Here is a 21,983-nt window from a genome sequence, read left to right as displayed (position 1 = left end):
TAAAACCTTGGAGTTGCTCTTGAATTTAGGTGATCAATTGGTCAGAGCTGGGCTTGGCAGGGTCATGAGGTGATTCCCAGAGAAGCTGTGGCTGCCCCATCCCTTGAAGTGTCCAAGGCCAGCTTGGACAGGGCTTGGAGCAACCTGGGATAGTGGAAGATAGCAGATGAGTTGATGGCATGAATTTATGATTATTTTCCATCTTTCTGGTGTTGCAGGAGTGTTGCCTGCAGCTTGGAGTCGTTCCTGATCTCTCCCTGGAAGGAGTTAGATCTTGTGGAGCATGTGGACAATGACATCCATTGTAAATCCATCCCCCTTTCCTCCTGGTAGTCCCTTGGTTTTGATGGCAGGACTCTTGTGCACTGAGGGACCAGGGCAGCCTCGTTTCTTTGGTTTCCATGTTGATCTAAGCTCTAAGGAAAGACAAGGCTCAAGTGTGGCCTCCCTCAGCACATCCATCCATAGGATGGTTCTCTTCTATTGAACCATCTATTTTCTCCTGCCTGGTAAAGTGAAAAATTCATAACATAGGTGAGACTTGACTGAAATTGGCCCGAAGGTTGACATGTTAATCCAGGGAGGAGCAGGCACAAGGAGGGAGGCTGGGGGTTTCCATTGCTCTGCACATTCCCACATAACACCCAGGGAGTGTCTGGCTGTCTTCCTCTCACTTCCTTGAGAAACCAGACTAAAAATAACAGCAAATAGGAAATGAAAACAATTCTGTTACTACATGGTACATTGCAAGGAAAAAACATTCTCCACATCTCTGGATTAGCAGAATGTTTGAAGCTGGGATAACCCAGTTGTTAACAACCATAATTTAGATGTGGGTTGTTTTTTTTTTCCTTCACATAAATATGACTTATTTGAAGTACGTTGAATTAGAAAACTCATGAATAAATATTTTGACATAATCAGAATTATATGGCTGGAAATTGACCTACTTTGCATGACAGATGCTTGAGAATCCCCCAGCTAATAGCAGACTAACCTGGCATAGCAATGCCCGATCTTATAATATTCTAAGCTGCATACAGACATTAAATTATTAGATTGTTGGGGTTTTGCACGGAGATTAGACACAGTCAATTTTGTTTGTAAATGAGTAAGTTATAGGCAAGTTATTGAGGAAGCATTGGGGTGCAGTCCAGAGAAGGATTCCTGCATCATTTGATCAGCGTTTTCAGCGTGGTCTCAAAAAATCTGTTAGAGGTAGAAACAGCCAGCAAAGCTTGATGGTATCAGCAGCCAAATAATGAGAGCATTACACCAGATAGACAGGTCTTTTCAGAAGATAAGCACAACTGCAAGAGGAATAATAATGTTTTAAAAATCTGGTAATATTTTGATGGTGTAAATAGAATTCACTTTTCCCCCTGCAGCTGCTCCTTACGCCGGTGTTGATTTCAGCAAACCGATTTTATCTGCGTGTCCTTTCAGTTAATATGACAAGGATTTTCTACAGGTTAAGTTAGCAGAGAACTCTGACCTTGGGAAAAGAATCTTCTCAGTTTAGGTTTATATGGATTCTTATTAAAAATCATCTTCCTTTATTATTGTAACAAACAAAGGTGAAGAAACGTTTTAGGTGCTTATTGCACAGAATAGAGTTTTCAAGCTTCATAAGTTTTTGTTGTTCAGTCCTAGCACAAGCAATAATAGTGATTTTATTTGTAAAGTATCATGCTTTTTACTTTTAGTGGGGGAAAAGTACCTTTTTCATGGCTCAGTTTCAGCAAAGATAACCCTCCTTTTATTTAATCCATGCAATGAAAAATAGTAACAGACTCCATTTTAGTAGCCCTTTTTTTGCTTCCTGTTTATTTTCTCTGTTTTCAAAGAATCTCTGCAGATGAAGTCGACTTTGTTCAGACTTTTTTTCTTAAGGTCTTCAGGGGAATGTTTGCTCTTTTCTAATGAGCACTTGTTAGCACAAAGGTAGTAAAATCACGTGTATAATATTGGCAGATCTGTTCTCTTCCAAGCCTGAAGCAGGGCCAGGCTGAGACACAGCTCCTACCCTCTATCTTGATTTGCTCCAGCTGCTTAAAACTTCCTAGAATTAGGTTAAACTGTCCCTTTAGCATCCTTATTTCTTCCAAAAAGGATGCAGTTCAGTCATCCTTGCAGTGCCCAGCTGCCAGACACAGCATTGTGGGCTGCAAGCAGAGACACCTTCAGGTACTGCTAAACTGGGGATGGAGCTCCTCCTTTCAGGGAATGAAGGCATCCCTTGAAAGGAGAGTCCTGTTTGCAGGACACTGATTTGCAGCTGAATTTGGATTCTTTGGAAGCTTCATTAAAAGGGCAAGACTCAGAGGTGATTACTTGGGTTAGTCACAGTCACTGCTTTAGGAGTTTCTCTCTGGCTTGCAGTGTTTGGAGGAGGGTTGTGTCCTGCTTCTTCACACATCCCAGTGGCTTTTGGGACTCAAATGTGGTCACTTGTGTCCTTGCAACTCAAACCATCTATCAATAGCTGAAAATGGCTCCAAGTTTTCCCAGTTGGGGAAAGTTTCCTTTCCTCTTGACTCAGAGTTAGCTGGTGGGCTTTGCTGGTTTGTTTTTATTGTGTTTCATTACTTTCCCAACAATTCACTCTCAGTTTCCTGAGCTCCAGCCCAAACACTTTGGCTCCTTGATGCTTGATCAGTTCCAGGAGCAGAGGAGCTCTCCTGATGTGCTGATCCTCTGTGGCTTTGCGCACACCAGAGATGTGCAAACCCCAATTTCTTACCTCTGGAATTCGCTCTGCCACAGGGGTGTTTTACTTCTTGTCAGCAGTTTGCCCAAGGGTGACTGCCAGCAGTAGTCTTTTCATTTCTGCCTCCTGCTGCCACATTGACAATAGGAATGGCAGCAGGAGGCAAAAATGAAAGGACCAGATTGAAAGAAGCACTTTGCCACTGTTGTAATTTTGAAATTGATGGCGTTTTTTAGCCCAAAGTCTCCGGAAAAAAAGCTGCTTTCCTCTTTGCCTCCTATTGTTTTTCCAGCAGGGAGAGACATTCTCTGATGTTGCAGAGGCAGTGGGAAGCCAAAATGAAAATAATTTTCTTCCTGAAACATTGGATAACAAAATGTGAACAATTTCAGCAGGGAAAGAATGGTTTGGATATTTTGGGGTGTTTGTTTTTTTTTTTTTGTTGAGTGCCATGTGGTGAATACTGGTATTTCCATTTGACTACAGAAAGTAAATAGCAGCTGCTTTTCTTATTGAGTTAATGTGACCTTAGGATAATTCCTAAACACCAATATACTGTGGGTTTTTTTTAGCCTGACACTTTCATTCTTTCCCTTTTTCTGCTTGACAACAGGTGTTGTAAGGTGGGTGTATAGTTCTGTTCTGAGACCAAGTGTTGCCTTTAATGCCATGCCCTTGGAGCCAGCTTTGTGAGGCAGAAACTTACAGGTCTGCACATTCCACTGGTGTGTTTTACACCAATATTATCAGGACTACTGATAATCCAGATGTGATTGTCTGGGCCACTCATCCCATAGGAAGAAAGATGAGGATTGTTCTGCAGTTGCACTGATGTTTCCTGCTGGAGTCTTTGCTCAGTGGGGTCTGAAGTGATTCTGGGGTTTAAGTGACACAGGAGGTGGGGCTGGGGAGCTTTAATGCTTCAAGAGTGACCTTCACCTTCTCTCCCAGAAGATCAAGTTCTGTGATTTAGGTGAGATTTCATTTGCACTGGGGAAGGAAATCAGTGAAGGATCAGAAGGATCAGTGAAGGATCATCCCCAGACTGTGCAGTTTGCAGATATTCCCAACCTGATGTGATGCACGTTCTGCAGAGCACTGACATCAGCCTTCAGCAGAATGAGCTCCTGCACTGCCAGAGGGGATGGCTGGGAGGGGAGAGGTGGCCCTGGCAGCATCCAGTGTGCTGCAAAGCTCCATTTCTGTGCCTGCACCCAGCACAGTGCTGACAGGAGAGGCTGAAGTGTAGATCAATGAATGGCTTTGTCCTCCTGCTTTAGCTGTTACAGGCTATTGCTCTTGTCTTTGGGGACTTCAGTGGCTGTAATTAGTTATCTTGAATGGAAAGATTTTTTTTCTCTTATTGAACGTGTGAGAAATTTGGGAATGTTAATCAGCAGAGCATAACCTTTTCTTAACTTGCTCTTTTTATAGTCCTGGGGAATTAACATTTATCTTAGGGCAGCCCAGGAACCTGGTATTTGTCTGAAATGAACTGATTCTCCACCCTTTCTCTTTCTTCATACATAACAAAAAACAAACTCTTTGGTAGGCTCATCAACAGAATGTATTTTGTAGGCTTTGAAGTGTAAATTGTGAATTTGTGTGTCTCATCATGACTTCTGGGTGCCACGTGTAAACACGTGCGTGTGTCTGTGTCCTGGATTAGTGGAAGTCTAATTAAAATTATTCTTGAAAACTGCATACCTAAAGCCACATATAGGGAGACACATAAAAGCAGCTTGATTATTTTTTTTTCACGAGTTCTGAGCTCTTGCAGTTCTTGTAGGATTAAAGAGGAATCAGGGAGATCCAGGAACTCTGCAGATCTTGTTGCATGTTCACATACCAAAATAATTAATTAGATGCTTATCTGTAAATGATCAGTATTCCTTGTGTTGGCTGATTTTTCACCTGCTTTAAGGTGCTTCTCAGTGCTATCGTGGAGCTTGGAAGGAAAGGCAATTCTGCCTGACATTCCTCTGCCCCAACAATTTCAGATTTGGCTGGGGAATGACACATTCTGGGGTTATTTAGCAGCCCCTTTTGCCCAGGCTCCTCCCCTTGCTGCTTTGGAAGTGGAGTACAGAGATTTTTGGCAGCAGGTGGTGTCAGCTGAGTGCCCCCTTGGGACTGTTTCCCTGGGGCATGTGAGTACAGCTGTAACAGGTCCTTTGGTTTCCAGAGTGCTTGGGCTTTTTCAATGCCCCATCCAAGTGCAGAGCACATATAAATGCAAATCAAGGATCACTGTAACATCAGTTACCTTTTCTTAGCTGATTTTAGCTCAGAAACAACTGATCTCATACTGACACCCTGGCAAGCAGGTAAGGAATGGAACAGCTGATGACCCTGTTTTCCCAAGGGCTTTGTGTACTTGACATTTTGATTTCTGTTTGATTTAAACATTTACCCAAGCTTTGAAACACTAGGTGAACAAAGATTGCTGAACTATCTTCTGTCTCCTAAGAGGAGAGTCCACAAATACCTGTCTTTGCCCTTCCCCTCTGGGTGGCCAGAAAACATCATTTTAATTCTCTAACAGCAGGAAATGGACTGCCAAGTTTCCCTGGTTTCACTTCTGGTCATTCCCTGGGGCTTGCTGAACAAGGTTAGTATCCTAAAATGAAGTTTTATTGCAGGGTCTCATTTCACTTTAAATCAATGTAGAATTTGGAATTTCAGCTGCTTCTGCACACAGCCTGCAAAAGGCTCCTTTACAAAATGTCTTTCAAAGATTTATGAAGACTTGCATGGTACAGAGGCTGAAAGCAAGTTTAATTACATTCAGCTTTTGGTCATTTCTGTGTCTGAAGATGTGCCCATATTCTGTCATCTCAAAAACCATCTAAGAAAATAAAATTGATCAGTGAGCCTTCTGGCTAAAAGGAAAATGAGTTCTTTGTCATCTGCCTATGGAGCCTGGGTGCTCAATCACTGCCTTCTCCCGGGTACTCGGCCCAGACTCTCCATCACTGAGATTTGTCCCAAGTTTTAATCAAACATTATTTTATACTGAGGCCTCATCTGTAAATAGCAGAACCCTTCCCTTGACATACTCACACGGACTTCACTGTAGTATAAAGGAATAATTTATTCCAGTCCATGCAACCATTTTGCTTTGGAGATGGTAAAACGTGCATCGTGTTCATCTCGCATTTGGTGTTAGGATAAAAACTTGGCAAGTGCAGTTGCTGTCACCTGATAAACAAGATTTCTGCTTATAAAGCTGATCAAGGACAGCAAATAATATGGGAACATCTTATTTCCTTACAGAGGAGACTTGATTCTAGGAGTGGGGCTGTGTAGGTGCCTTCTCAGTAATTCTCAGGCTAATAATGCCAGAAGCCATAAAATCTCTCCGTTTGAGGCTGAACAATTGGGGAGTACTGCTGAGATGATGGTTTGAATGATGATTGAGTTTTCCTGGAGAGCCTTTATCTGTGCTTAAAATTGGAGGTAATGTTTTTAAATTAAACCATAATAGGAGTAAGTTGAGCCTTCGGAGTGGTTTCTGTGCCCCCTCTTTATGTGGTTTATCATTTTCTGTGGAAGTATTCTCAATCTTTTTGTTCAGAGCAAATTGTGTTGCTGTCAAAACGGGGCATTAAAAGCACCCCAGAACAACACCTTGCAGACTTTTTCAGATTTCCTATCAATTGATGAAAGGAGAAGTTTGCACTCAAGTTGTGCCCATATACTGTAACCAGGCTTTTGTACAGGCACTTACATAGAAAGAGGTGCTTGTCCCTCACAAAATTTTAACATGGTTTTTAGGGTGGTGTCCCCTTAAACAGGCTGTATTTCACATCAGTAGGTTTTTTCAGCTGCTAGGGATTAGCCTTCATCACTGAAATAAAGTGTGAAATCCAAAGTATGTCCTCGTTTAAAGTACAGCAGTGCTTGATGTTGTGAGCAAATCGTGCTGTGACTGTGCTCTGGTCACTTGAGATGAAGAATTGAAATTAAACCCCCAAGTATCTGTTCTTTTCAAAGAAAAAAAAAGTTTAAAATTGCTAATTGCAAGAAACTCATTTGAGAAATATTGGGAGAGGAAGAGAATGCTAGTGCTGACACCAGAAGTTAAATTTTGAGCACACAGACTGTTAGGTATAATGTGGTTTCCTTTCTGAAATGTTATGTTAAAAGAGGAAAGATATTTTATTTTTCTGTGGCAGATCTGTGGATGCCCACAAGAGGGTTGGGCAGTCGTGCTCTTAAAGACAGTGATGAATCACCCAGCAACTCCAAGTTTCCTAGTTCTAGGAGAAAATCTCAAAAATTAGATTAACAGATGCCAGAAGCATCTGAGAACTTGTGGGGAGCTCTCAGTTTTAAAACCCCAAATAAGCATTCTGTACTGAACTTTTTTATGGTTATGAAGAAAGAGTTGCTGGGTTTGTGGTATCATGATCCATCCCTTTGTGTGATGGATCATTTTGAGCCTTCTGTGTTGGTCTTGAGGTTCTGAGAAGGCACTGAGGAAAGTGTGCCATCAAAGGAGAGTAATCAGAGCTATCTTCATGATTCCTTTTAGCTCCTGCTGTATTGAATTGTACATTTAATTGCATGTGAGTATTTTCTCTTTTACACCTGCTTATGTACTTAGGGTTTTTTTTGTTTTTTTTTGCTGGGGAAATCTGTAGTTGATTAAAATTGCTGTGAGTTTTGTTGGGATAATTGACACCAAATGAACCTGAGCATCATGTGTGTGTATATGTGCAAATAGATAAGATTATGCATGTATATATACATGTTTAGGTGCATATATATGCACAGCTAATGGGAAATACCTTTCACTTAGCAATTAATTTAGGAGTCTTCAGTCTGTGTGGCATCTTAGAGGTCATTCTGCACCAGTGTTTTGTATTTTCCGCTGCGTTGATGCCATAAAAACCCATAAAAATGCTAATTGCCCCAGGAAGATGTAGGCTGTTTATAAGTGTGTATGGGATTGTTTTTCAGCCCTGTGATACAGAAGGAGGTGTTATTTCAGGTTTATAATTTGAATGGATACAACTTTGACAGTTTATTAGTTAGAAAAGAAGAAGAAAAATAAAGACGGCGCTGTGTTGTTCTTCAGTGAATTGATTGCCAGGAGCATGTTATTGACTTTGGTGATAATATCATTATATATTTTACAGTCGTAAAATCAAGAAATTCAGATTATGCCCTGAGGGCTTCACACATTTAAATAAAGGATATAGTCATTTCCAGGGTTATTGGTTTGGATTAGCGGGCGTTACGAGGAGTGCTGAGTGTGTTGTGAGCAGGACAGAAAGAGCAGCAGTGCTCTCACTGCAGCGGGGCTTTGCTTTATTTTGTTTTTCTGTTTATGAAATACACTCACAGAAGCCCTGGGAGGATGAGCAGCTCTAAACTTTAGCATATTAATACAGTGTTGGCTTGGTGTTCTGCAGGGCTGAGAGCTGAAGTCAAGTGTAATCCTTGGCTTGTACCAAGAGCGAGGATAAATGAGGGAACACTTGCTAAAATACCCAGAGCCTGGGAAGCAAACCTGGGGTGAGCTGCAGAATTCAGAGAGGTGTTAGAGCCAGATAACCTGACACAAACACATCTTTCCCTCTTGGTGACAAAGGCAGGGGATGCTGCTGCCTTGGGGGCAGCTTCCCAAGGAGCCTCAGTATCTGCTGCTGGGTACAGCCCTGGGAACACCTCTGGAATTCAGCTCAGGCTGCTCCATCCTGGATCTTCCACAGTAGCTCCTCTTCCTCTTGGTCTGCTTGCCAGTCACCCCTTGGCACTGAATGGGCTTGAGGTACCTGGGTGGAGTGCTTGGGGTTTGGGTTTGGGGCTGTCTCCAGCTTGCTTGAGGGAATCTTGGTTTAATTAAGGTATAGTGCCTTGAATAAAAATTATTGACTGCATTACAAACCTAGTTTATGACTTCTATGGTAGCTTCAGTGAGCTGGATAAAGCACTTTAATGCTGAACATGCTGCTCAGCCTCTCTCCACTTCACATGGGAGCTTGGGAGCACATTGCATCACCCAGCTCTGGGGATTTACCGTTCTCTTCAAAGACTGTGAAAGTCCAAGTGCAGTGTCACAGCTCTGCATCAAAGGTTATGTTTTCCTTCTCACAAAGAAGCAAGGGGTCCAGCTGGAACACATACGGCTCTAGGGTGTGTGGTGACATCCACAAAAGTAGATAAAAATAAAATAATAACTCTTACATTTACATTTTGAGCGCTTCTGAGGATTATAAATCTATACACTGCAAACAAAACTTTGCCTGGATCAAGATCAGCACGTTTTCTAATTAAAAGTGACCACCTTTTTAAACTGAATTTGTAAGACTTCTTAGTGGCTTTTTAGTTTCTGTATTTTTCTCAGTTTGTGGCATGAGAATCAAAGTTTTAATGAATCAAATTAATTTTAATTTTGATAGTCTTGTTCCATTTTGGATTGTATATTGCTTGTGTTGAGTTGGGAACAAATGCCTGGGTTATTTCTTAGGAAAATCTTTCTGCTTATGAAAAACAGACTATGAAAGCATTTTAGGGCAAACCATTGGAAAGCACCCATTGATCTCAGAGAGTTGTGATACAGACATTTAATTCAGGATCATTTTGCAATGGTATAAAGGTACTGGTCCTCTGAAGAAGAACAACTCTGGGGAGATTCCTCCCTGTGCAGGGCACAGGTGAACAGCTACAGTGAACATCAGCCACTTACCCAGAGTGATTTGGCATCTGTGCTGTTCTCTTGTCAAGAATTGCTGAAACAAGATTTTAGGAAGTGTGTTGTGGAGAAAGGAGTGCTTATCATTAAACACTGGCTTCTAATTTTGCTGCAGAATACGGCCTAATAATGGTGTCAAGCCTCAGTGTTCCATAAAACCTTCACAGGTGAGTGTCTCTCTTTGAACCATTGAGATGTTACCTAACCCCAAGATGTGGGTTCACAGTATTGAAATAAAACTCAGCTCTGGCAGTAAGTGCATCCCTGTATCCAGAATAATTTTCCTTGCCAGAGGCTGGGACCCATCCAATGTGGTGGCAGGCTGGAGAGCCAGGCTTGATGGCAGAGCTCCACTGATAAAAGAAGCTGCAAAGGAGCAGAGCTTGTCTCTGTCTGTTACATGGAATGAGAGATTCACCGCCCTGGGTGTGTTCTGGCATGGGCACAGCTCTCTGGTTTAATGTTACCACTCACCCTCCTCTGAAGCCTAGGAAGAATTACAGCCTCCTCATTCAGGCATCTCTTATTTATGCAGTTTCAAATACAGAAAGAACCTTGTTCAAGAGCTGTCATTAAAAAACCCCACCCTTTTTTGTTTCAATGATGAGATGTTTATGACAGTCTGGACTATCTGCTTTCCACAGCGTCCAGGGCTCTGCTGAAATATCACCCTCCCATAAATCTCACACACCTCATGGGTGCTGTAACATCAGCTGCACTCACAGTGGCACGTGGTAATTTCCCAAGCAGGCAGGGAGTTTTCAGCACCAAAATCTGGGGACGTGGGTGAATTCAGATCAGAGGAGATGTGTGTGTGTGCTGAGGAATGATGACTTGCAGCTGGCTGATCCACAGTGCGGGGCAGTGTGCGTGTGCACTCCGTGTGCTCTCCATAGGACATACACTCTGGGGTTTCACGGATGAATTTGTAGTCTCCAGCAATTTGCAGCTTCCACCGTGGTTTCAAATATCTACATCATTTTCAGGCTGATGATTTTTCCCAGTCATTTATCCCAAAAGCACTTCATCCTGCTTAATCTGGGTCATAATTGACATGGGACTTGTTCCGAAGCAGACACGGCCGTAAGTTGTGTTTGAGTGGCTGGGATTTAGTTACGTGCAGTAAAACACAGTAGAGGTTGAAATAAGTATAAATGTTAAAATAACAGATGAATGCAGGGTCACAGTCACGACTTGGACCCAGAAAAGACTCTTGAACACTTGACATGCTCCTGCTGTCAGCTCACAGCTGCCTTTGGCTCTGACGAAGGCGTAAAGTTGGAAGTTTCGGCTAAGGAAGCTGTTGGAGTTGGATCGTATTTATTGCAGATCAACAGGATGTCTTTGCAAGTATAAAAGACATATGGAAAAGTCCACCGTTATTGTTGTACTTTGTTGTGTCTCCAGATGTTTTCCCTCCTGCCCCGCTCCGGAGGCTGAAAGTGGGAAATGGATTTTCATTGTTTTTAGCTGATGGTGCCAACATCTGCCTTGACGTTTCCCTGGGGAACGATATTAGCACTGCTGAGAGTTTCTGATTCATCACTTGTGTCTCATTTGCCGGTTTTTTGGGTTTTTTTAAATACAAGACAATGTAAGAGCAAGAGGTTTCAGCCCAGCTCAGTTATTTTGAGGGGTGAGAAGAAATCAAGGGAAACGCTTGGGTGGCTGCTGAACTATCACAGCAGCACTTAGGAGCTGCCTTATTTTTAAAGGATTACAAATGAGGCATTAAAACATTGCTCTGAGCTGATGTTTTTCATTGAAAGAAATAGTATTTGTGAGCTCAAACATACTTGAAGATCTCAAAATGCTTAAAATAGCTCTGTTTTCTTAATATACATTTATTCCATCATTAGTTCATGGTGCTTTACTCTGAGGGGAAGGGAACCAAATTAATACCTTCATTTGGAAGTGCTCTTTAGTGGTCATGTAGGCTCATAATGGTATTGTAAAGACTTAATTCCATAGTTTAGAACCTAACTTGCTGATCAACTTGATATGTGTGTAAATTAGGAAAGTTGGCCAAAGTGTTGACTGCTAATGAAGGTGCTTTTAATAGAGATGCAAAACAAAATAGCATTTTTTCCCCAAAGCTTCTGTACTTCTTATCAATAAACAGCTGTACAGTATCAGATTATATTAACCTTAATATACTGATAAAATGTATTATGTTAATGATATTTATTTTTTTTTAATGCTTAAATCTGACCTTTTAAATAGGAATGAGCTCTGGAGAAAGTTTGAGCCAGAATTCTCAAATGGAGACTAAGACTAGATCCTGACCTGTGATTCCTTTATATCACATTGTGCTTTTATTCTCTTACATCAGCTGGAAGAATCTGTGACCAGAGGCCTTAGGTGGCAATAGTGTAAATTTTACCAATGTCTGTTCATGTTTAGGGAAGTTGGTTTTTTTTGAGAAATCTGTTGGGTCCAAGAAACTGAAAATTGTGCAATATCTCACTGTTTCACCTGCTTCTTTGTGCTTTGGCTGTTGTTTGTTTGGTTGCAGTTATTTACAGCTCACTGCTGGGTTTTTTTGAGATCCTAGCAAGAAATTCCACAGGCAGCTGCAAAATATATGTTTAATCAATTTTAGGAAGACTGATTCCCTAACTAACATATTTCTTCCAGCTGAGACACGGTAGAAAATGTTCTGCAGATACTCAGGGAAGCGGGGGGAAGGTTTTCCTGACAAAGATGTCTTTTTTGTGGTGTCACAGTCATGTGGTTCAGGTAGTTTAGGTACATTGGTGTCATGGTTTAACCTCAGCTGACAACAAAGCACTGTGCAGGTACTCACTATAGTTTAAATACGGCTACTACTACTACTGACTACTACTGTTGTAATGAAAATAAAATAGCAGAAAAAAGAGAGAACTAAAAACCAAGCATTTTTATTAAGAAATATGTTTTTGGCCTTTTTTTAAACTTCTCAGGATGAGCCTGTGAGAGCAGCCTTTGCCACTTACATAGTTTCTACGTTTATGTGCAAAAAGAATAGAACCAGGAGTTTTAAAGCATCAGTATTCTATAGATAAACAATACAATTTGGAATTTGGTATTTGGTTTTCCACGTTTCAAGTGTTAATAGTGTAAATATTGCTTAGATGAGTCATTTTGTAAGGAAATAGGAGCATCTTTCTGTTAGAGTTTTGTCTGCACAACACAGAATTCTCCTGTGTATTGGGATTAAAACAACTCATACAGATCACAAGTTTTCAGATCCACGAGCTGATTCAGGTTTATCTCCTACTTCTGTAAACCTAATTTGTGTGCTGGAGATTTTGTATGGCAGCAGTTCCACTGCGAACTCCTCTGGGGTAGTGAGGCCAAAAGCTTTTATTGAACGAGCATTTCCTTCTAATTCCACTGAAATGTTTGGAGTTAGATGTGATTTGGCCCTTGGTTGTGTTCCTTCCCTCGTTTCCCTTTGCACTCCTGTAAACATCCTCGTGTCCATGTTGTCTCTGCAGGTCAGGATCGCAGCGAAGCCACTTTGATAAAGAGGTTCAAGGGCGACGGTGTCCGGTACAAGGCCAAGCTGATCGGGATAGATGAGGTTTCTGCTGCCCGAGGGGACAAGTTATGCCAGGACTCCATGATGAAGCTCAAGGTGCAGTGAAACTTTTCAATGTTACAGTCAAAAGGAGCAAATTCCAGCTTCAGCTTGTACTTATTCTCCTTTCATGACACTGAGCCTTAGTCTGGTTAATTATGTATTGAAATCAGTCAATTTTGCATGAACTCCTGCCTGGTATTGCTTATCCTGGTTTAATTTTAATACATTATCTCTGAGTTCTGTAGTTACTCCGTGATTGACACCACTGCAATTTGTCCACAAATTACAAACAACACACTGCAAATTGAATAATTTTATTATGTAAAAGGAGAAGTAAACGACTGTGGAGGAAAATGGGATATCAGAGCATTTTCTATGACATTTCTAATCAACGACAGCACTGCCTCTGGCTGCTGGCTCCTGTGAGTGACGGGTGTAGGCAGCCAGATTTCGGGGAGCTGGTGTCCTCACTGGGAGGAGAAAGTCTTGCAGCAGCAATGGCAGGGCTGATGTGTTACAAAATCAGGCAGTGCACTGAGAGGATGGGGCATGAGAACATAGAGGAGTCCCTGGAGTTTTGGGGATGAAATGGAGCTGTGACAGAGTTGGGTGTCAGGTTGGAGTGTAGACAGAGTCTGAGCTACCAGTGGTGTCGAGGGTGGGCTCTCTGGACCTGCCAGACATCTCTCTATGGCCCAGTCTCTCCCAGCATGAGAGTTCCTGTAGGAATCATCCTCTCCCTCAGCCTGGGACATGTGGAGGAGCTTGAGTCACTGGGAAGGAAGGTTGTGTTTTCCTGGAGTCCACTACTGGCTATTTACTTCCCATCTCCCCTCTGCATTGCAGGGTTACAAACCAGGTCTAGCAGCAAACCTTCTGCTGCTTTTTCCCTTTTATTTCCCTCCCAAGCCTCTCCCCAGCCCAGACAGCTGATGGATTTTCCATTGCTGGCTTTTTCAGGAGGAGAAAGCACTAAGTGGTGTCTGGTGCACTACCAGCCCGCAGGGTTTCTGTCCATCCAGGAGGAATGAGTTACTCATTAGGGAAACAGCATGGGGTGACACTCAGCTTGTGGTTCAACAACCTAAAAGCAGGATCTGGGAGATAATTTACAAATCAGTTTTATGGCAGGCAAAAATTAATCCGCTCCAAAAGTTGCTCTGTTGGTGTGTCACATCTGCCACAATATTCCTACCTGATTTAAATGTGTGCTGGGCATTTCTCATCATTTCAGAATTCCTGGCACTGTGGGGAGAGTTGTCACTGTTCTGCTGCACAAACCTTTTTGTCTCTCTCCTCCATGGATTAATATTTCCACATCTCCCAGCTGCCTCATACCTGTTTGCAGGTGGCAGGATTGATCTAAACAGTACTGGGAAATGACTAAAAGTGTTAAAGGATGGCGATGTTAGAAATTCATTTTTGAGAGCAGAGCATTAATTTATGGGCTCTGGAAAACCAGTGTCCCACAACATGAATTTTGAGGCCACCCTTAAAGTTTTGGGGTGGCTTTTGACTTCAGATCCTTGTAATGGCAGCAGTGAAGGTCTTAAAACCTGAGTTGGTTGTTCTTGAGACATTGGAATTGCAGAGAACCAGATAAAGTGGAACTATTTTAATTTCATTTGGGAGTACAACTGATTATGTTTGATCTCAGTTCAGTGTCACTGGTCAGGGCAGGCTCTTAAGAAGGTGGAACAGATTAGAACAGTAACTGTTCTAATTCTGCTGTGGGAGAATAACACGAGATGGTATCAGCAAGTTCTCTTATAAAATAAAGGTCTGAGATCCTGAAAAAAACAAGCCAAACCCTCAATACCAGTTTTTCACAGCACAGGTGTAGTTTGATTTTTAGAAGAAAAAAATTTCTTCTATAAAAACCTTAATTTGCTTATACTAGATGAGTGTGAAGTAAGCTAAATTCATCGGCATTTTCTCTCCTCTGCTGCTTGTTGGGCTTTTTCCCTATTTAAAAAATAAATAAATAAACCAGAACAGCTTATAGCTGGGAAAAGTGTGCTAGAAATGACCTTCAGCTTCCATGAAAACAAATTTCATGGAGGATTAGCTAGTGCAGAGGTTGGAAGTGGGAACACATTTGAAATGCTCTCTGGGTAGCATAAAGAGATATGGTGCCTTGAAAAAAGGGAGGAAGCCAGAAGTAAGGAAGGGGCTGTTCCTAGAAAATATTTAAGTTTTCCTAGAAAAGTGGTGAATTGTCCACAAGCAAATCTGTGTCAGCTGGGAGAGTCATGGAACCGATCAAAACTGCTCTTTGTTTCCACAGGGAATTGTTGCTGCGGCTCGATCGAAAGGAGAACATAAACAAAAAGTCTTCTTAACAGTTTCCTTTGGGGGAATCAAAATCTTTGATGAGAAGACAGGGGTAAGTAGAGTTGTTTGTGTGGTGGGATGGAATGGAATCTTTCCCTGTTCCTTCAGAAGCATTTCCTGGCTGGGCAGTGGAATCTCACTGGTGCAAACACACATGAAGCATCTCAGAAATTTGATAAAGGCTCATCATCCCTTACATCACTTGTAGAGTGTAGCTTGTGTATTGTCAGTGGTAGAAAAATTACATTTTTTACAAAAGGAGAGGTAAAAGATACTGGAAGATTTGAGGTTGTCTGTGTGAAGCAGAAGCTTCCTCAGTAGCATCTGGTGGAGGAAGCTGCAGAGACTTTCATGCCTTCCACAGTTTCTGCCACAGCAATACCATGTTTGATTTTTTAAATTGCTCTAAAAGAAGAAACCTAAGCAAAACATTACACTACTTAGATATAAAGCAACAACACACAAACTGTTTTAATCATAATTAAGAAGATTTTAACAGCAGTTTAAGCTCTGCCTTGAATTTTAAAAAGCTCTTGATTTAATCTTTTAGAAGATTAACTATTTAACGTGGTGCCAGAAATAAAACCCTACTGATGATAGATGAAATTATCTTTGCCAGTTAATTTATATTATTAGAAAATCAATGTCATTGAGCTCACTGATACATAATACGAGTAGTTAGTAATGAAAAGCTCATTTGGGATGTGTTGTGCAAAGTATCCATGCAAAAGCTGTGTTTCAGAGGTCATTGCTGGGGTTACAGAAGATAGGAAATGTCAGAATTAGGGCTGTCAGTGCAAATTGCACCCTAGCCACATTTGCTTTCCTGAGATTAAAGCTTTTTATTGGAGAAATAAAAAAGAGGAAAGAGTAAGTCTGTTCCTTTTGCACTTGTCTCTGAATGTTTCTCAAAGACTGGAATTTTTTGCCTAGAATAAAGAGGGAAAGGGGGATGTATTTCAGAAACAAAGGTGTGCTTTATTCCAGCTGTCTCTCCTGCAGCATCCTGCACACTCTCCTGTCTGCAGAAAGCAAGATGGGGACATGGGAAGAGTCTCCTTCATTTCATAGCTCTGACATCCCATACTCTAAATCTGACATAACTATATCATCCTTATAGTAAACCTGTCACTCACCCACTGAGGCTTAGAATGAAACCCTTAAATCCACCTTGCAGATGTCTGCCCCTGAGCTGCCCGAGTGATGGACAGGACTATTGAGTTGTCCTTCTTGCAGCAGGGCTGTGACAGAGGGATGTGGGGAGCTTTCCACATCAGTTCTTACACGTTGTTGTCAAAACAGGAGAGCCGTGCTTCCCATGCCAAGGCTTTGGAGCAGAGGTGCAGGAAATCCTCTGCCAGGTCTTCACAGCCACCATCCCTTGGGCTTTTTTCCCAGCTTGGGTCTCTCCTTGTCCCAGAGTTTCACACCCTTGTCCCATTCATTCTTAATCTTTCTCATCCAGCCTGTCTCTGCTTTGCCAGCCTACAGTTGTCATCTCGTTCCCATTCCTGCTGGAAAATCCCAAAAACTGGCAAAACTAGGGCTTGTACGGTTGCTCAGCCCAGGTTTTTGGATGGGAAGAAGCTGTAAAGGGCTGGAAAAAGATTATATTTCAATCACACTGATCTTCCTGATTTCCATGTAAAACTTGAGAGTTTATAAAGTTTGGAGTGTGTTTACTTTTATGCAGCAGGGAATAAAGCAGCCCTTAACAGGGAAGAGCCTGGATAATCTTGCATTTGCTTTCTCCTCCTTTAACAACCCTCCCAGTCCCCTACAAATGCTTTTTCCCTTAGTTGTATTTCCATGATTTTGGAATTCCCAAAAAGCTATTTTGGAAAGATTATTTACCTCTCTGGAGTGTCCTTGCTTAGTTTTTACCGTTGTCTATTGCTGTCACGTCTGCCTCAGTGCCAGTCTGATGTGATAGAAAAGAATGAAAATACTCAGAAAAAAAAAAGTGGGCTTCTTCATGTTGAGTATCTTGTAGGCTGCCATTGGATTTTAATTTATCACAATAAAAAATCAATTTGTAGCTCAAAACTAGCAAATTTTCTTTAAAATTGGCAGTGTCATAGCTGACTTCATACAGATGATTTAGGGGAATTGCTCCATAATTCGTTACAGATGAAGGGCTCTGGTTGGGTTACTACTGAAAATGATAAGCAGGTTTTTTTTCTTCCTCTACTTTATAGCTCTCTTTAATATGTTCCAGACATAATATTCATCAAAATGTATTGATTTTAATAATGGTCTTATTCCAGCTATCAGGAATTCTGCCCTTTGAGTAAATTTATCCATGAAGGAGATTGAGTTGAAGGTGGAATATCATTTGGAAAGAATATATCTCACCAAGAAAAATACAAGAAGGATTTTACTGCAAGTGTGCACTGTAGATGCAGTACAGAATGGTTCATCTACAGCCCTGAAATAGAAATAATAAAAAATCTTTTCTTACATTTCATCATTCCATGCCAGGGATTACACTAAAGAGGTCCCTTCATACCACTTCCCTTGTCAGTGTATTTAGAAGATGATAGCAAAAAGCTGTATTTAATATGACTAACAGGATGTTCTCCTGTTGTGTGTATGCCAAAAATTGTCATTACACGTGGGGTTTGGCCCTATTAATCTTATAAATGCACCATTTTTTTCAGCTGTCAGATGTTTTCCATCCATCCCATTTGCTTTCTCCAGATTATGTTTGCTAAATACATACCTTACCTGAAGGATACACATTTTCTTTTGGTTTTTACTGTAAAAAAACCCTACCATAATTATTGCTGAACAGAGAACTTTCTCTATCCAATGCCACTTGAGAGATTTCCTTGCTGCATATTATATGAAAATAATTTTTTACCATTTCTTCTGTCAGATCCATCTTGGTTAGGCCTCAGTGCTGCAATAATCTTAATTTCTGTTATGGGAGTTCTTTTATATTTTCAAAAGCATGATCTTCAGATGGCAAAAATGCAAGTAATTGCATTGTGTTATTTAATATTCTCCCTTTCAGGGTGGAATGTAATGATTGGTGATTTGCTAAGAAAGCAACAAAAGCCATAACTGTGCATATGGAAGGAAATGCAGATTTTGTGGAGGCCCATCATTGTTGGTTGGCTGTTCCTGAGTGTTGTTTTGTTAATCACACACATCAGGCCATCTCCCTCTAATAGCTCAGTGATGCTTCATTAGACCTGCGTGACTAATCTGGGCTCTGTAAAGAGCCTGTAATTGTCTCATTGTTTATTTATGTGGCCATAAATCTCTGTTTACTTGCAGGTTCCTTTCCAAAAATGTATTTGAAACTAATAATTAAATCCTCTGAAATGCTTGGGAAAAGATTTCCTTCCACCTCCATGCAGTGAGGTGTGCTTTTAAGATCTTGTTGTCTCTAATTGCAAAATCCTGTTGACTTCAGTGGGGAAAAAAAAAAAGAAATGTGAAAAATTTAAACTTTGAAAAAGTGTAACTTCACTTTACACTGTGAAAAAGAAATGAGATAAAAGCAAGAAATTACTATTTGCCTCTAAGCAACAAATTATTTCTGTTAAAATAAAATTTTGTATCCGCTCGTGGATGTGCAGATTGCCAGAATATGCTGTAAAATACAGCTCTCTGTGAGGCATTGTATAGTTAAATTATTTATCTGGATTCCTCCACTGGCCAAAAAGCAGGGTAAATCAGTGTCAATATCTTGCTTATTTATGGGAATACCCTAAACAGATGGATTGTAACCCAGCTGATGAAGATGACAGTCATCTCACCACTTTTTTCCTATTTTGTAGCACCTTGAAAGTGAGTTTCATTTGCATTGTCTATTCTCTTTCAGAGATGTTGACCCCTATCCTTATTGAAATAAAGCTCTTGGGCCCAGTCTGGGGGGTTGTAACATTTCTAGGAATACTCTGATGGGGTTTCAGTATTTATTGCAGAGAAATATTGCAGTGTGTTGTGTTACTCATATTTCATGAATTTGATCTGTAGCCATTTTCTTCAGGCTGGCAGTGTGAAACCCTGGAAGGGAAACTGTGTGTATAAATACATATATTTAATGTTGACTATCTGTTTTTGTTATTTATCAGTTCCTCCAGCCTTCATTATCTTTGCTGAGGATTATTTTATTATTGTATTGTTATTTTTTTATTTTATTTATTTATTTAATTTTTATTTTAATTACCTTTGAGAGTTTACCTACTTGAAATGGTGTTACTCAGTGCCTTATTCCATGTAAGGGAGACCAGGCCTTACCTGTAGCATTCTATTTAAAAAATTAGTTTGTTTCCTCATGCTGGCCACAGAACTGGTGATTGTTCTTCTGCTTTAAATCTTAATGAAATCCAAATAAATAATACATATGGTGGGTGGTTATAATCCTGTTGTGTTGCTATAATCCTCAGGTTGCTCTCTTTAACTGAGATCATGTTATGGCTCTGAAATTCGGATGCCAACATCTTGCCCATCTTCTTGAACTTCCAAGCTCTCTTGACCTTACAGTTCAGATTTCTCAAGTTGTTTCTATAAAAGCATTTTCCAGCATATTCTGAGGCTTTGTGAGGTTTTTGCTGAGAACCCCTGGATTTGCTGCTCTTCCCTTCTCGATGTGAGTGATGGTGTTAATTGTGCTGATAGATTGCTAACAGGACGGCTCAACTTGGCTGAAAGAAAATTTTAGCAAGTTTAAAATTCTCACTGTTGGCAGAAGAGGCCTCATTTAAAATGTACCAAAGGTACTTCTTGACTTTGCTGGAAATCTGTTGGTTCTGGCATCCCTGACCAGAAATTGAGGTACGATCATGGATCTGCAGTTATTCCTTGAAGCACATGTGCTGGAGCAGATGAAATGTCAAACTGTCAAAGTCTCTATCACTGAACGTCTCTGAGTCTTCAAAAATAGAAATAAAAGAAGGAATTAATTCCTTCTGCTCCGCAGTGAGCAGGAGAGATGGGGTGAGGAGTTCACTGAGCTTTGTGTTTGCCAGAGGGTGGCATTGGCCAGGAGGATGCTGATGGTCCCTGCCTGGGGCTCCCACAGGTGAGTTTTGTCCCCTTCATGTCTTTGAAATGTCCCAAAGTTCCTGCTGGCCTCTTTCTGGCTGATCTCAGGTGCAGCCCTCTGTGAGCATCTTACCCCATCAGCTGATTCCACAGAAAGTCCTCTCACCTGCTCTCTGTGACTCTTGTCTCTGGATTTTACCTGCTTTCCTAAATCTCTCCTGCAGTTTTCATCTGGGATTTCCTGTGTGCTCTCTGTCCTTGACATATTTTCCTTTTTTCCTCCTGCTGTGCTTTTTGCCAGAGTTAATTTCATTTGCAAACATAAATTTGGTTGTTGTGTCAAACCAAGCGATGCCAGCTCTGTCTTCTGCTCCAATCTTGATCTATCTCTCCTTGCATGTTTAGCCAACAGCTCAAGCTCAGTGAGGCTTTTTAATCCTGACTCCCAGAGGTCTCTCTCTGACCTCCTTTTCGGAGAGCTGAGCAAAATATCAGCATCATCTATTATTCAGCCCTGTAAATTCAGCAGCCTGTTTGACCTAGAGATGTGTTTTCATTGCCACACCCAGCGTAACTCCAGATCTTGCAGAATTCTTCTCACCAGCTCTGAAATACAGCATTTGCTCTCACATTGAGAGTTAAAACCCAGTCCTGCCTCTCTCCATCTCGTGTCTCAACTGTTATCCCTTTCTTTGTCCTTGACAAATTTGACTTTTATTTTTGAAATCCATCGTGTCTGCCAGGATTGCTGCCTCAGCTTATTCTTTTGATCATGTCACACTTCCCTTTGCATTCCTGGGCTGAATCTGCCTTCTCTCTTTTATCAGCCCGTTGCTGAATTGTTTTTTTTTCTTCATGGCTGCCTTTTTCTTTGTAAGCTTTTGAGGAGTCATTCCATAGTACTCACTTTCACCATTCATTTATTCAGTTTTCTTAATAAATTACTCCCAACTCCCTTCCTACCCTGCTCATCATCTTTTGGAGGAATTCTTTACACATATTCATGCAGTACCCCCTTATTTTTTCTTTAAAATACTCCCATGCTACAAACTTGTTTTAAACCTGATGATGCTGAGGAACTACTGCATTCATGCATCCCAGAGATGGCCCAAGGGGCATCTGGCCTTTAGCTCTCAAAGGTTGGAATTTAAACACAAACTTGCTGGGATTACCTTTTAATTCTTTCTTTTTTTATATTTTAATCAGTATTATCTATTTATAGGAACTTCATTTGTAAGAAGTGTTTGGTCTTGGACCATGCTGAGGACTTGTAAGTGCTGCAGTGTAAAAAATATTACATAATAACAACAAAGAGCAATAACTGTAAAACAACAAAGTCAAATGCTGCACATAGAGTTGGAAATTTGAGGCCTTTCTTTGTGCATTGTCCATTCCAAGCTTCTGCCTGCAAAAGATCCCTCTGGGCTGGCTGGGAGTCATGCCCTGCTCCTTGACACTTTCCATCTTTCTGCTTGTAAATATGACCAGTAAAACATGGCATTTACTGTTCTACATGCAATAAATGTGTCTAATTAGAATATGGCAGAGGAGAGGACTTAAAAATCTGTGTATGATTCTTCTAATTATTTCTAGACCCTGGTGCTTCAGAAGGGAAACAATAACACAATTCATGGACATGTGGCAGCTAGCAAAATGTAAATGTCAGAAGAACC

General features: G+C 41.0%; 1 protein-coding gene across 4 annotated transcripts in view; it reads left to right on the top strand.

Moving 5' to 3' along the window:
• The window catches only part of DAB1 (DAB adaptor protein 1), a 144,884-nt gene that overhangs the window by 72,013 nt on the left and 50,888 nt on the right, over nucleotides 1-21,983 (top strand). For all 4 annotated transcript variants that reach the window (XM_058843190.1, XM_058843191.1, XM_058843188.1 and 1 more), the window contains exons 3-4: nucleotides 12,893-13,032; nucleotides 15,266-15,364. In XM_058843190.1, the coding sequence (XP_058699173.1) occupies nucleotides 12,893-13,032; nucleotides 15,266-15,364 (239 nt within the window). The remainder of the gene's footprint in view (nucleotides 1-12,892; nucleotides 13,033-15,265; nucleotides 15,365-21,983) is intronic.

Source organism: Poecile atricapillus, chromosome 7 (assembly GCF_030490865.1).
Source record: "Poecile atricapillus isolate bPoeAtr1 chromosome 7, bPoeAtr1.hap1, whole genome shotgun sequence".
Classification (NCBI taxonomy): Eukaryota; Metazoa; Chordata; class Aves; order Passeriformes; family Paridae; genus Poecile; species Poecile atricapillus.
The sequence above is the reverse complement of the archived record's forward strand: the minus strand, read 5'-3'. Positions and strand labels throughout refer to the sequence as shown.